The following is a 16485-nucleotide window of genomic DNA, read 5'->3' as shown; positions in this document are numbered from 1 at the left end:
AACGGCCTCGTGTTTACCCTCAGTATTATCTGTGATGAAAATGTGGCTCGTTTATCTACAAACAACTGAACTTACGACGTATGCGTCTTTCTCTCTCTCACCTGTCAACGTGTAACGAAAAAAAGATTGCGATATCAATGGCAAGGCTTATCGGGAGACGTCACGAAGCGACCCGAAACCACCCCTTGCGCTCCAGACCCACTTGATCCGATAAAACCTGACAAACATATCACGCAAGGACGTTCCTCTTGCCTTCAACGGTGTCATCAAAACCGGATTTACGCCATACGAAGGTGCTCTATTTCGTAAAGTCCGGGATAGAATAGGTGCCAAAGCAGATTCTCTCTAGAACCAATGCTTCAAGATTTTTACACAAATAAATCAATTGCATTTACATTTAACACACACATTCTTTCTTTTATACATTTTATAGATGGACAAAAAAGTTTTTAATAAATGACAGTTATGTTTTTTTCTTCCTGATATTGTGCCTTTTTTTGTAAAAGAGTCAGAGAGGTAGGTAAGATAGGTAACAATTCCTAATAGCAAAAAATTATACAGAAAGAAATTTTCGATTTTAAGAAATGGTTAAAAAAAATGTTATAAAAGACTGAAAAATAGGCAAGACCAACTATAAAATTTAATTTTAAAATAAACCTAGATTAAAAAATCCTTCAGCAAAATTCCCACATTTAAAAAGCTTTTGAAAAAAAAAACTGTTCTACATGATTGCATTTGTAACAAAAATTTTTGATGTTTAAAAAAATTTTAAATTTAAGAAGGGTCAAAAGTGTATATTGTTAACATAGAAGACTACATTATTACATCAAAAAGGTATTTTTTGATGACTGATTGATACTTTACATTTTTTTTAAATGCGGCATTTCATGAAGTCATTTATAAAATATTGTATACTATCACATATTGTTTGTAGTGAATAAAATAATTATACATAATTATAGAGGTGTTTTTTTTTTTCATTTTTAATTATGAAATTACATACGATACAGCCCGCTGAAATCCTCGGCGGGTCAACCTGTTTATTTGGGTTTTTCACCGGTTTAATTTATTTGCGGGCAATCGATACAATTAATGTCGAAATGGCGCATTTCCGATACGCATCATGTATTCTGCAGTTGCATCGGTGGTTAAGGGGCCGGGATGGGCATGTGGTCGTGATGGCGAACCGCGACAACAGTGACGTCACATCGTGGTTGACCGCTGGCCTGCGGTTTGTGGTCATATTAACATTAACATATGTAGTTCCCCAGCAATTTGACATAATGCATTTGTAATAGTTTCAGTCGATGCATAATAAACACATCTATCAGTTATTTGATGTGTCGATGGTGATTTAAAGGTGCGAAATAATTTATAATGGAAGATGCGATTGTCGAACTAATTGTCAATTATATCGGGAAAGCAGCATATTGTAAACGCGGAATCAGACTTGCACTGAACTGGAAAAACAAACAGAGAACACAATGTTTGTACAAAGCTAAGTAAACACTCGTCAGCGAAAGCTCGGAGTTGGGGAAAAAAGTAGAAAAAGTTACAATAGCCAGGCGTATTTATTTTTCAAGGATCGCAGAACTCGCAGATGCATCATCGACTTTGAATCGTATAAAACGTGTTGACATTTGCTTGTATTATATTTTTTTCTTTTTATTCATTATTAAATTAGTTTTTTTCCTCTTTTTCAGACTGAAATCGCCAAGAGACTGAACGCCATCATCGCACAAATACTCCCTTTCTTGTCACAAGAACATCAACAACAAGTCGCAACCGCTGTTGAAAGAGCAAAACAAGTTACCATGACAGAACTCAATGCCATAATAGGAGTAAGTATTTCGTTACAGATGACAATCTCGCTACCGGAATAATTCCATTTTTTCTCAACTAAAAGGGACAACGTTTGTACAACAAATTGCCAGTGTTTATAAAAAGAACAAACTTTCAATAAAAACGAATAGTAAATAGAAAATATATTTTAAGCAAAGCTGGTGTTTGTTTGTACTTCAATTTTACTACTTCTATGTTTACTCAAACATAAAACTAACCCATATTCTAAGAAACTGACAAGTAAACACGAATTATTGAGCACTTTTCGCTCAAACTTTTTTCCTAATTAACATCGAACCTTTTCGATAATTTCGCGCTGGCTACGTTTCAACACTTCCCAACATCTCAAAGTTAAACCGCTAATTGTCTTAATTCGTTAGACTCATTCTGGGTTTCTCGTAGTCGGAGGTGCGGGTAAACATTGTTTAGATTGCATGTAGGCGCTAAAATGGATGTTTAGCACATCGCTCATTATACGCCTGAAAATTTGCCTGCACTGCAATTTTAAAACTACTTTAACGTGATCCTCAGGAAACTTTTTTTCCTTTTTTGGAATTACTTACCCGACGGAGATTATCCGTAGATTGAATTATGTATTTCTAAACTGGGGAGTGTTCACAATCTCTGTTGTTGATTTTTGATCTTGTCGGATCGATATAAAAACCCGTGCAAAGATAGAAGAATTAGGTGGAACGAGCGTCGTTTCTCACAGCTCGTAAAAGAAGAGGAAAAACATTCCGCTTTACGAGACGATGGTTTCAGAGGGTAAAACAATCAGTCTATGTCCATTAAGGTGGCGGCACAGGAAGCGGAAATTCTCCGAGAGGAGTTAGAACACAGTCCTTTAATCTCGTCCCGCCCCAAAGGAGGTTTTGGAAAGCGTGGAGGAAGTTGAGCGCACGTGGTCGAGCTTTGCGGCCGTCTTATCCATACCGCGGGATTTTCTCTCTTGGGAATTTTCAAAATGGCTCGTCCTTATTGAGTTCGGCTTAGGGGATAACATCGAAAAACATTATCCGGCCGTGGATTGACACGCCACGATATTATGATGAAATATTCGAGATGTTTTCGTGAGGAGAAATGCAAATATCATCGAAGATTTGCTCTCTCATTACGTTGTGAAAATGCAAATATAAATATTTCATGCACGTCTGCGGTGCAAACTTATGATAAGAATGAAAAGAAGGAAAGTGGATTGTCGGCAGCGAAATACTAGCACGGACCAATCGCTCCGTGGTGAAGTAAGTGGATGTGAGCATCTCCCGGAGCTCAACTGTTCCTATGCGACTCATCCCCAGTAAGCTCTGATTCTGTATTCAGGACGCACATTCCAAATTGTTTTACCCCTCCGACTCCGGAGATTGGACAAGAAAATTGGACAGGCATTGTAAAATATTTCGGAAGTAGCTGGGCTTTGATTAACTCGCTCTATTTACTCCAACATACATAATTTGGATTGAGGAATTAAAGGATTTATTTGCACAGAACGAGAAAACTCGTTTTTTTACCAATACGGCAGTAATTATTTTCACAAAGTTCTAGAAAGGCTCTTCAAGGTTCTAAATCCTTTAAATGATTCTTGGAAATGATCTGTAAAGTTTTTGCCTGAAGGGCCTAGAAAGTTTTAGGTTTTGAAAAGGAAAATTAACTAACCAAATCAGCCACAAAATTGTAGAATACTCGTATCATAATCTAAATAGTTGGACTAAACTACTCTTTTTAGAAAAAAGTTGTAACATAGGTATGTTCTTGCATTTAGCCCTCTAATTAATTCATCATTTAGGTGAATCGCTTTTTATTGCTTTTGGTACAAAAAGGTATTATACAGGTAGTAATAAAACTTTTAACTTCTAAAACATTTTTTTTCTCTATACGTACAAAAAATTGAAAGGGGTTTTTACAGTCTACATTGTGATTTTTTACTTTTTTGTTTACTGTAGGCGAAAGAATTTTCTTCAACGGTACTTTACATATTTTTTTAAAAGTCGTATATCACATAAACGATAATTTTTGTCAATAATAATATTCTTGTTAGAACGTAGCTAGTGATTTGTATTGGCTAGAAATAAATGGGCAGCGTTTTCTGTGAGCAGAGAATTTGATTGTGTCGTTGAAGGATTAATTGCGCGGGTTTATGTGTAGTAACCCCTGTTTTGGCACAGTTCGGTGATATTTGTTGGCTTGTTGTTTCCAGCCATATCGTACACTTCGTTTTTTTTTTCTATCGAATTCAGAAAAGCATCTGGCTTACATGTCTGCAATATATTCCGATCGATTGCAGCGTAAAATAAGATTTTCCCAACCCTCATGTGTCTGGGGGATGAAATTTCTCGACTCCACTTAATTTTCCTGGCGGGAATTGCCGGGCCTCCGCCCGATAAAGTCTAAAGGTGATTGGAATGTTGATTAGGTGGAGAAGAGAGAAGAATGTCTTGGGGATTCGCCCTTCTCAAGGGTGGAAAAAGTATATTAATATTTTATAGCTTTCATAAGTTTATCGTAAAAGTCTTATAAAGTTGAAGTACGGTGGAAGCGTTCAAAAAGATCATAAACTTGCTACATTGCTGTTTTACAACAACCTTTTTATTGACTTTTTATCAGAATTTAGTTCTGCGGGCTTTTCTATCATAAGTGTCGTGTACTTTGTAGCAATTTTCACATCAATTCGACGCTCCACTCAAATGTTTACTCCAAATATATACCCTTCTAAAATTTTATGATTCACATATTTAGCCGAGACTGACACAAATAAAATAATAATTTTTAGCGTTTTGATTGACGTTGAGCTAGAAGCGATTATGTGTGCAATGAAATGGAAAACTACATTTGCTACAATAGATTGTTTTTGGGGTTTTCCAGCTTCTGCATTTAACATGACTTATTTTATTCTGACGATATTTTTCGATGCGGCAAGCAGTGCCGTCGTAATGCAGCAAAACAAAAATTCGCAAACCTGATATAGAAATCTCTCTCCTGCATATCAATGTATCCCGGAACCTCTCTGGAGAGCGAAGAAAGTGCCTTGCTTACGATGGCGCTCGCGTACCAAATAAAGGCATGCATTGGCGATTCACCGCAGGGTATTTGCATCTCTATCACTTCAGCAGGAAGAGAAACATGATGTAGAGCAGTTTCCGCTGATGCCACGTCGCCTGTCATCACCGATAAAGCCCCGTCCAGACGTTTACATAATTGCATCATGTCTTGAGGGTGCACTGATTTGCATCATTGCAATTTACGATTGCTTCGGGCGCAAATTGGACACCCTTTGGCAAAAAAATTGCCGAGCGTTAATCAATAGCTCAAACATGAAACAACAATCCCATTAATGCAGTCAGCTCAGGGCTCCCCATGCAGCCCGAGGACTTTTAATTTAAAAAGTTCACTCTTGTCGGTAGCGAGTCGCGTCACTCACATTGAATGCTAATTGGATTATGATGGTCCCGCTGGTTGGTGCTTTTTATAGCGGCATCATCTGGCAGCTCCCTTTGTGCTTCAAACAAACCAGTCCAACGGTTCGAACGGATTAAAAATTGAGTGCCAGTTTTTGTCCTTTTACAGCGAAGATTTTAAATACTATTTGCCACTCATATACCGATTCGAGGAGTTACGAAATGATTTTAAGAAAATTTAACTAATTCTGATGCAGAACGAAAAGACGGGGTAATAAAATATTACTTTTCCTCGTTTTTAGTGGCGAGGAATAGAGAAACTCGGCATGTGTAGAGCTAACAGTGTTATCTTTCCAAAAGCTTGCTTAAATATTCTGGAGTGTGTTGCGGTTTGTGGTTGCATAAAATTCCTTTGTAAAGTCTCTTTGAACACTTTGTCTTTATTTTTCTATGGTTTTTGAGGGAGTCGAGGGTTCGTCAAAGGTGAGAGCTGTGAGATTTGTGAAGGAATTTTCGGAATATAATTAATTATGATCGTCTTCTTGAAGCGGGGGAAAACTGTCTGAATAATGGTTAAAATCAAAGTAAGTAATTTGTGATTAATAAGATCCTTCAGATTTATATTTAATTGGCGGTATTATTTAGCTCCCCATCGTATCCATTAATTATTTAGCAGTAATTAGAAAGGCATCTCGTGAGAGGGTGACGTCGCCTAATGCCGTAATCCGTCTCGTCGACGCTGAGCTCAAGGGGGTGAAGTACTCGTGAGCTGCAAATGTAGTGTAAACACAGCTTCAACTTTAAATTGAGCAGAATGGATCCGAGACACGTGACAAGAAGTTATATTTTTATCGAGGGAGAAACGTGTTCGACCAAGCGGTTTTTCCTTATTCTTTTCTGGCCACAAGCAATCCACTTATCTGGCTGACTGCAGCAGCCATTATTTAAAATTCGCATTGCTGAGAGCTTGCAAATTGATTTCTTTGGCACCCTCTTTCCTCTTCTCTGTAGGCGGTTGCGCCGGTTGGGGCTGATGGATTTCATTATAATTACATTTTTCCAACGTTGAGCTGATGTTTAATTAACTGAAAAAAAAAGTTCTTTTTAACGCCGCTTTTAATAATGTTATGATACGGAGGGTATGAATAAATAAAGGCGTTTTTGGCTTAATTGGGAAACGATGTCGTTGTGCGATTGATCAGAGAGGGTTAAAAGTACGTTTTGCATAAAAATGGTAATGGGGATGGAGATTAGTATTAGAAGTGCCCGCAGGCGAAATTTGGTTGTAGTGTTCTTACGTTTAAAATTTGCACAAAACTCTGGAAGCGGATTGTCGGCTCCCCGAAGAGAATCTTTTGTTATTCATGCAGCGCTGCGTACTGTGGGGTTTATAAAAAGGCGAAGCCATCATTCCACCCCTCTGGAGCTCTCATCCCTCACAATCCTCGCTTCACGAGCTACTTTAACATCGGTACGTTTTGAAGATTCAAATCGCCGCTTTTGTTTTACGACGACTTCCTAACTACCATTTCTTCCGTTTACGATCAATCAGCCCTTAGTTTTTGTAATTGGATTGGATATATTTTACGATTCTAATAGCGTTTTTTCGCTCTTTCCGAATCGACACTGTTCATTAAAAACCGTCTTCAAACTCTCTTTAACCATTAACATTGATTTTAATTTGCCAAATGCAAGCTCAATTGTTCGAGATAAAAACTTTGAGAGGCAAAAGAGTAACGCTCTTTCTTTACGTGACTCTAACCGCTTTATCCGCCAGATTTCAGACGCAGTCACCCGCAAAGTCGAGTGAGCAGATAAGCCGATTTCTGATCCCCTCTGAATGTCACATCCGCGTGTGTGCCGACTTAGCAGATCCTTTGACATACTACGAAAATGAAATGAAATGTTTATCCCGTATTAGGGGCAGTTGCCTGAAGGTCTTTTTTTTGCAAAAAATTATAACTGATATTAACTCTTTTATTCACTCTTAATTTTTGTTTTTTTTAGCAACAGAGGCCGGACCTTCCTCGGCTGCTCCAGCAGATGCATGCCCAGCAGTTGCCGGCCCATGCGGCGCCCCCCATTCCCATGATGCCTCACCCCGGGCTCGCCGGAGCACCTCCAAGCACAGCAGCTAGTCTTCTTGGGCTTTCGGGGGCTTTGGGAGCTCCTGGCCAGCATCCCCTTTCGATGCTCGCCTCCAAGCCTGACCTACATCGTCCCGACGACGTGAAATCGAACAGCGGTTAGTATATTAAGCGGCTTCCATCAGGCATAAAATTATTCAAATAGAGCACTAGCGCGAAACTATTTTCTTACAAAATTCGACCGGGTTTTATGGTTTGTGAACCGTGGTTCAAGTAATAAAACAAGACGGGAACGTTTGTCACAGGAAAAAAGATATATTGAAATGTTTCGTTTCTTTTTCGTAGAGCTTTTACTCTATTGATTTGCTCATCGTAAATATGATTTATCATGCGATACAAATCGCGTTATGTTGGAAGACATCGCTAGTTTTCGTATTGGGGGAAAAAAGTCGGGGTTTTTGTGCGCGTAAGCTGTGAGATTTTAATGATCTAGGTCTTTGAAGCTTTGGTGTGAAAAGTTTCAATGGGAAGCTTGATAAAGTACTCTTTTATATCGTTGTAACGTTTCAGGTTTGATGAGGCTCATGCACTACTTGAAACATCCGGAAAATATGCTCGGGAAAAATAGGTCAGGCGTTTTTTGATAACGCTCAATTATGAGTATTTGTTGCATCGACGATGCTTTTATGTCTCAATAAATCTCGGTGTAATTTATTTTCGTCGTTAATGAGATAATGGCGTGTTATAAAATCCATATAGTTGACTAGTTTATGACTTCCTTAAACAGCTTTCGTTTAATTGCGTTATTATTAAAATGTAATAAACCCTCGCAATCTTATTAAAGAATAAGCGAATAGAAAAAGTAATAAAAATGTTTTATGTCGCAACGGGGTGTCGCTTTCCATTATTTTACAAGTCGCTTCCAACAGCGCTGTAATTAGATATGAGGGAATGACTACCGGGGTCTCTCGCTTGCAAATGCTTCATGAAAATACCCTTCAAAATACTTCCCCATCTCCCACTTGATGTTCCACCGCTCTTGAGATTTTAATTTCATCCTCAACAAGGCTACTTGGCGGCGCGAGTCAGCAAATATGTTGGGGTGTTCTTTAACTCGTCGTCTCTTTTATTGAACCGATCAATAACGACACTTTTTACTCGCTTTCTTTACTCTCACCATTCGGGTTTTTGGATTCCATTCGAGTTTAATTGAACGAAGCGGAAGATGAATAAACAGGTTATTAAGCTAGGAAATTAATAATTGCTTCCTTGGCTGGTCATGTTTGCATGATAAATATTTATCATGCTAATGATCGTTATTATCGCCATATTTCCTTATTTAAGTTTCACCCTTTGGTTCAATATTGCCATCAGCACAGTTTATTTTAATAACTTTACGGAACCTTTGCTCATCTCGAGGCGAGGAGAAATTGTTAAATCATTAGACGACTCGTTATTACGATTTATTATTAACGCTGAGAAATGTATACAGAGTATATAAATAAATTAACAATTTTTGCACTTGAGTCGGTATACAAAACATATGGACTATAGACTTAAAATAATAGTAGTAGTAGAGTTAAAATTGGTGGATGCGCCGGGCTAGACTTCTAGTGTCAAGACGATTTTTTTGAAATTGTGGCCGTATGAAGAGTAGTAAAAGTTAAATTGTGTCATAAATAATAAATAGGAAATGTTCCTGCATTGGGAACGCCGGAAACTAATAAGAGTATCGTGTAAAATACCGATATTTCTTTTACATGATTTATGAATGAGTCCTTGGAGAATGTGAAGAAGTGAAAAAGTTTAATTTTGTGTGGTGAATTTATGTGCTTCCAAATCAAGCTCTGAAGTTACCTAATGTGTCTATAAATTCCGCTCGTTCGGGCTTATTCCCTCTCTTTCTCTGTTTCCACTCCAGATTTCGGCTGCGAAACGAAGAGCATTTTGCATTATTTTTAGAATTTCCATCTCGGGTTACGAACGGGTGGTTTTATACCGACAACCCCAAATCAGACGGAATATATTATGGGATAAGGGTTGACGGCGGAGTTTTTAGCAAGGGCGGAAAATGAAATTGGATTCGGGATTTTGTTGCCGGTAAATATTATTGATGTTTTATTACTTTCATATTTAACACTATTAAACGTGCGGATGATCGGATCGCGGTTAGATCTCCCCCGAATTTAATAAATACGAGTCAAAGTAAGACTGGGGAAACTTTCGAATTTACATTTTAAGGGATTTCCGGACGAGATCAAAGAATCTGATAAGTCATCGAGCATACGGAGCTCGCATGGAAGTAATTTATTTGCATTGAAAGGCGCCGTCTTTGGAACGTTTGTGTACGGTAGTTAGGCAGAGTCCTCTATTACCGACACTCCGACGGATTCTTCAGCTCTTCTTTACTTTGAGAGGGCTCGCAAAGGACGGAACGACGCACTTGTTGAGAAACGGACAAAGATCGAAAACACTTTTTATGTCAGAAGGGGTGGTTTGCAGATCTTCCCGAGTCCCATTCAATCTTCGCCTTGCGGCTTCAATAGGGGCGCAAAGACTTTCTAAGCCATGAACAAGCAGATTGTGAGGACTCATTCACGGAAATAGGAGCACATTTTTTTTTATTTAACCCTTTGAAAAATTACCGACAATAGATTGTCTTTAAATCTTGTTGGCTAAATTGTACATAAAATCTCATCAGTGCTGGAAGAAATTAAACAAACAACAAGCTCCTCTATCATCATTTTTAATCATATCCGAATTGTAGATTTAAATGAAATAAAATAACGAAATAAATTTGAAACGTTTTATTTTTGATTTTAACAAATTTATTACATATTTAATGCCAGTACAGTTAATAGAATTTAGTACTATTAAAGTTATTAAGGTAAATTTACTAAATTTTTGAATTAAAAATAAAGCATTAAACACACTAAATAATGTTTTTTTTTTATAAAAATTATGTTATTTAGGAGAACCATTAACTGCCATGTGTTGTGACACCGCACCGCACTTCTTATAGTGTTTGTAGCGTTGGGAGGAATGGAGTTGAGCAGCGAGTGAGGAAGGTGTTGTACTCGCTCGGTTGACTTAATATTTTATTTTCTCGTTTTATTTATTGTTGTTTGGTATTAGTGTAACAATTTGTTAAGATAAAAAGTGGTGCATCCGTCTCGATTCCGTCATAATCATAAATGATGTAGTGGAAGCAAGCAAGCGAAAAGAGATCCAGCCTGTGTTGTCATGCCAACCAGATATTGTAAGGAGCGTCTCATTCCGCCCCAATGCACCGCTTTCGAAGAATAATCATGAAATGCGAGGGTGCAGACGTACACCTTATTTTCCCTCGCCCGTATAAAGACGAGTTCATTCGCTCATAGATTTGCCAGGCGTAACCGGCTCCTAATTGAGAATTAAGTTACGGCAGCTTTGTAACTGCAGAACTACTAATTAATTTGGATTGTGACTTGGGAGCTTTGTTTTAATCTACATCTTCATTATGGCAGGTGCAACTCTTGCAATAAGATGTTTGCTTAATCTTGTTGATGTTTTATTCTCTAATAAAGTTAAGAGCTTGTCAACTGCCTACCTCTTTGTCTTCACGGATGCATTGTTCTTCCTACTAATTACCGACCGAGGTTGCAGCCTTTGATCTTCGCTCACACACATACACGAAACGTCACGCAAGGCACTTCTTTGATCCCTCTCCTAATGACGATTAAAATCATTATCGTGATTATTTTCCGCGAAAAATCGTCGAGGCTTTACGAGCTTCCCATCGTGCACTTACATTATTTATTATTCATGATCCGCAGCTTAATGCATTTTAATTTGTAAAGTTTCGCGTCTATTTTCACCGCATCCGCAGCGCGCGCAAATAAAAGAATCTCCCATGCATTTTCCATGTCACGTACTTTTTGTACAAATCACAAAAGCATAGATCCGACAAGCTCACAGATGCACCGCGCTATAAAAACACCGACACGTTCTGTACATTTTATCTCAATTGTTTTCGTCTCGATTGTTCCATGTTGCTGCCGATTGGACGATGCTTGCTGTTGGATGCTGTTGCCATGGATCCTGCAGGTATCAACTCCGCCGAAGAGCGTCACGTGAGTACCAATTGAATACGTAATTTCATTATATTACGCTTTTTGCCACGCTTTTTTGCATTATACAGACATCTGGAGCGATACGCTTTTATTTATTTAGCATGCACGACTGGGGGCGGCGCCACCACTTCCCCCGTTTTACTATAGAAACATTTCAAATAAAGAGTCAACGATTATCGCTTTCATTCGCTGGGATCGCTTCAATTCGCATTTTAAAAACTGAAACTCTAGTCGATGCATTAGTGGATTAATTATTCACAATCCAAATTTGCAGAAGAATATGATTGGTCATAAGCTAAAAAATTTATAACGTGACAATCTCTCCGTAAAGTGTTTTCGCTGTTAGCTTTGAAAGTGTTTTTTGTATGAATTAATTATATGAAAAACAAATTTAAAAAGTTATGAGAAGATTTGAAGTAACACTCTTTATTGGATGTTCCACCGCTATCGTAATCTTCTCGAATGACTGGGGGCTTAATCTTGGAAGCGCGTTCGCTTGTAATCCCGCCAGTGATTTGTCACCCCTTATTGAAGTATTCCCTAGTTTCCACCCTCGAGAGTTGCATGATCGGTGACAGTGTCGATTGACTTGAAACAATTTACTGAACTAGCGTTCAGTCATTTCCTATTCACATCCGACGGTTTTTTTCTTTGAAAACTTTTTTCGGTTCTGAGGTAGCTAAGAGTTGTTTCAATATTTACACTGGTTTGAAACTATTATGTACACAAAGGCTATCCTGAATTCGGGATCAAATTAGCCCTCGGAGGGTTGGACAAGTGACAGATCGTAATATCCCCTTTCCGCGCCGACCCTCGACACGTGCAATCACACCCTTGGATCTCGATTACAACATTAACAACCCTAAGGCATGGCTGCCCCACACTCCTCTACAGCTGTCGTGCTACGTGTTTCGGCTCCCTGGTTTACTGTCGACCACTTTTTCCCCCTTTTTCATATTGTTAAAGTGAATAAGGCCATTCAAGTTTTACGATGATTCCCATAGTATCAATATACCGACAGACATATTGCCGGTTTTATATTTTAGTTTATTTGGGCCGCAGGAACGTTTTATGGTTCATTATGTTCGTGTTAGTGAAGGATGCGAGAACGGTTATTGATTGACTTTTTATTCCGCGTATCGGGATTATTGATGGTGAGGTTTATTGGGGGGATTAATCCCCGAACCAAAACAAACTCCAAAACTGATTGCTTCTCACCGATGCTGATCTTTTTATACTTTAATAATGCAATAGGGGGAGTGTTAGGAGTGGGGACCGTCCAAGGTCATTCAAATCGTCGCCTTGCCGCTCTGGGAAACCTTCCTTCTAATATGCATTCCATTCGAATCCCAACCCGAACGATTTCCGCACAGACGTATACATATTACATACATCTGTATGCTAAAACACACCAATCTCGAGGCAACAAGCTACATCCATCCGTGAGAGTTTGCGATCACGGAATCACGGCCCAAACTACATCTTCGAAGAGGATCAGAGAAGGACGAGAATGGTGGATGTTTACATTCACAATTATTAACATCCCCGTCTGCCGGCGGCCGGATTTGTCTACGCGGAGTTGAGCGCTGGTGTCTTGTTTCTCCCCTAAACCGCAACTCGACCGCGGCGCTACACAAGTTTACATCCCGACCGCAGCTAGGGTTGAGCGCTGCGGTCGGGGGCGCGCTATCCGTTCATTGCACTCCACGCCGTCGCTTACGGACGGTTTACACAGCACATTACATTTTTATTGGGGGCGGCGGGACAACCCGACGATACTGACAGAAATGTTAAGAGGTTTTGGCACCAAAGCCGAACTGATGACTTGTGTCCGCTTATACAGAGACTGGTGGGGGGAGTCATCACTCATATTCTCGTTTGGACATTGAGAAAAATTGTAGGATACGACAGAAATGTTTACCGAGCGAAACACATCTTGACTTACCAAATATTGACTTCTAGGTCTTATAAACCATCTCTTGAGCCGTCTGTGGAGTTGAAAGTAACAGTTCAACAAGTGCCACTGCTGTCATTAATAACGGTTCTAAATTAGTCCAATTAGCGTTCGCAACATCGTGGCAAAAGCGAAAGACAAATTTGATTAATTTTTAAGTTTGCGCAACTCCCGATCAGACAATAATTTCTCGTCGTTAAATGGAAAACGATCAATTATTATTATTGGTATAGAAAATAACGTATAATTCTACAATTGAAAGGGAAACAAAACACAGGTTAGTTAAACGAACTGAATTTATTATTGATATTAATTAGTTGTCGTGTTCCCGGTTCATTACATATTTATAAATAATTAATAAATGGATATGTACTTTAACGCAGTGTAATTATCGAGTGGAAAGTCCACTCACGCACGCCCCCGAGTTAATATCGCTTTGTAAATGAGTTAGAACCGCGACTTCCTCAACTCTGTTCGTGTTTAAGTCGCGTGATTAAATGTGTCTCTACTTGTAGAGGGCGTTATCTCCTGCATTTTATAGAGCAAATTTCGTCTGATCGCATGCTTAGATTATTAACGTTAAGAAGAGGCATTAAAATGCGGTTGGCTCGTAAACACGCTGTGGTATATGCGTGGACAGATGTTAATGTGGCGCATTGGTCCTAATTTACCGGGTCATAAATTTCTGGTCCGACAGGAAACACTGATCGACTACAAAAGCAGTAATCAATTCGACCATTCCATGCCCACATGTTATTACACTGGTATCTCCCTGTAAATTCGTTAATTATTCTGTGCGTATAATTGACCAAACAGCGATGGGGATTTTATTGCTTGCCGAACGCTGCGATATTGTTTTACATTTCAGGTGGAGTCGACACACAAAAACCAACAACCGATTAACAAATTTAAAAATCAACCATCGCGTTTTTTTTTCATCGGAAATCGATCCAACAGAAATCCATCAAGAGCAATAACGATGCAATTAAATATTCGTCTCCATTAACATCGCGATTACGCGCCAACTCGGGTTAATTAAATGTGTGACTTCCTCGAGAGAGTGGTGCTGCTTTAATTACATTCTACTGTGCTCGCGGCTGCACAAGACGTCTCTAAACCCTTACAACCCCCGTTTTCTCACCCTCGTCTCGCAGCCTTCTCGAAAACATCCGGCATTTTGCTCTCAGATGCACAAATATTTCGCCAACTAAACTGAATTTTAACAGGAATCTTCCAACTTGTTCGTACAAATATTGAGTTTCAACCAACTATTCTCCCAATTAAAGAACGAAATTATCTGGAGTCGACCAAGCGAGTACGTATGCGATACCTTCCCCACTCTACCACCCCCACTCCGACCGCGGACACTAGACTCTATCAAATGAACTAAATAAATGTGCAATCGTGTGAAACTGTCCAAATTTCCACCTGGAGTGAATTTTATTTAATCTTTTTTATTGCACGTACATTGGTAATTAGAACAATGTTGATTTTTCATTTTCAAATAGAGCATCGAAGATTGAATTTAGTTTTTGCAAAAAGGAGTAGATTGTTGATGTTGGGGAGCGCTAATAAAAATGAATGTTGGAGTGTTGCGATTCGTATTTGAGGCAAGAAACGCATTTATGTAAATGAGAAACAGTACGTAAAATGAATAATGAATTTGAAAGTTTAGAATCTAATGCATTCTCGCAGTGAATTACCAAATTAACCCCAGTCGCAAAGAAGGGGAATACGATTTAAACTTGTGACAATACTAAGTTACCCAAATTAAATTTCACGAAACCTCTTCTTCGCGAGCGCTGCCATAACTCAGCCTTAATTAAATTAAGAAAACTGCTCTCGAGTTTAGAATTCCAGAAAATATTTTTTGCCGGTAACGAGGCCTTTTGTCTTCCAAGCGCTCGTAGCAGCCAGATGGGTTTGTAAGGGGTTGTTTGAAGGATCTGGAGTATAATTGCACCTCGAGGGTGTCGTTGCCTTACCCCATTCGAGATGTTCACACCCTCGTCGCCGTAATTGTGTAATTTATGAAAGGAGTCGCACTTCCCAGTCCTAATTTCTACTCGCAAAGTGGGTAAATTGTTCACAGTCGCTCTGCGAGTAGTTGCTTCGCGGTTGCGCTGCGGCCAGACCTAAAGCTAAGGACGATTCTCGACACCAACAACTCCTTCAAGAAATTTTATACCGCACGCAAGACGCGATCCGGACCTTTATTATTATGCATAGTTTATGCTGCATTATGCCAGCCACAAGAGATTTATTCGCTCCACTTCACACCGACACACCATTTAACTCCTGTCGTCCCCATGCGTGAAACCGGTCTCCAGAAGACCAACACTTTTTATTCATTTTTTACAGATTACATAAGAGTCTTAGTCACCATTTACAGATTTTTCCTTGTCTTTTGTTTAATTTCTGGAATGGTTCTTTTTCACACCAATTTAGATGAGGCAAACACTACCACCCCAAAAACTCCGAACTTTTAATATACATTTTTTTCAATAAGTGCATTTTAATTGTCACTGAATTTTTGAACGATTTATAATTTTGTACTGTATTTACATAAATTTTTAATACTTAACTCTGTTTTATGTTCTAAAATCAATTGTCACTGTAAGGGGATTTGGCATATTTTGAAAAAAATATTTCGCCAACTTGAGGAGGAAAATATGAAATGTCGTGTAGGTTTTATTTATGCGACGACAGATGATTTTGCTTGTAGACATATTGAAGTGATGTTGTTATCAGTAGAAATCAGTATTTTTCGTTTCTCTCCGAGAAAACATGCGGCGTTTCAATTTAGTAAATTGAAAGTGCAGGTCTAGCATCTTCGGTTCGTTCTTTATTTACCGTTGCTGTGGGGTTTGTCGGATGGAAATAAAGCGCGGCATTAAGCGTAGCTGACAGCCGGCAAGGGCGGATAGGGACTCTAAATGGATTAGATACAGACAGGGGGAATGAAAAAATATTACACAACTAGCGATGATAAAAAGGTGCGATTTTAATCCCCGACGGAGGGTGGCTCGGCCGAGATTTGGCTCCGGCGTGAAACGAGAAAATTAAAATAATTTGTTTCCTCATCGACACAGAAAAAA

At 39.0% G+C, this 16485-nt stretch overlaps 1 protein-coding gene across 1 annotated transcript in view; it reads left to right on the top strand.

Moving 5' to 3' along the window:
* Window positions 1-16485, top strand: part of LOC123006949 (transducin-like enhancer protein 4) — a 53793-nt gene that overhangs the window by 25924 nt on the left and 11384 nt on the right. The window contains exons 5-7 of the mRNA XM_044401903.1: window positions 1704-1841; window positions 7242-7479; window positions 11408-11433. Of these exons, the coding sequence (XP_044257838.1) occupies window positions 1704-1841; window positions 7242-7479; window positions 11408-11433 (402 nt within the window). The remainder of the gene's footprint in view (window positions 1-1703; window positions 1842-7241; window positions 7480-11407; window positions 11434-16485) is intronic.

The sequence above is a fragment of the Tribolium madens genome, unplaced genomic scaffold (assembly GCF_015345945.1).
Source record: "Tribolium madens isolate multiple individuals breed KSU strain unplaced genomic scaffold, Tmad_KSU_1.1 Scaffold_3;HRSCAF=73;Tcas5.2_LG2, whole genome shotgun sequence".
Lineage (NCBI taxonomy): Eukaryota > Metazoa > Arthropoda > Insecta > Coleoptera > Tenebrionidae > Tribolium > Tribolium madens.
The sequence above is the reverse complement of the archived record's forward strand: the minus strand, read 5'-3'. Positions and strand labels throughout refer to the sequence as shown.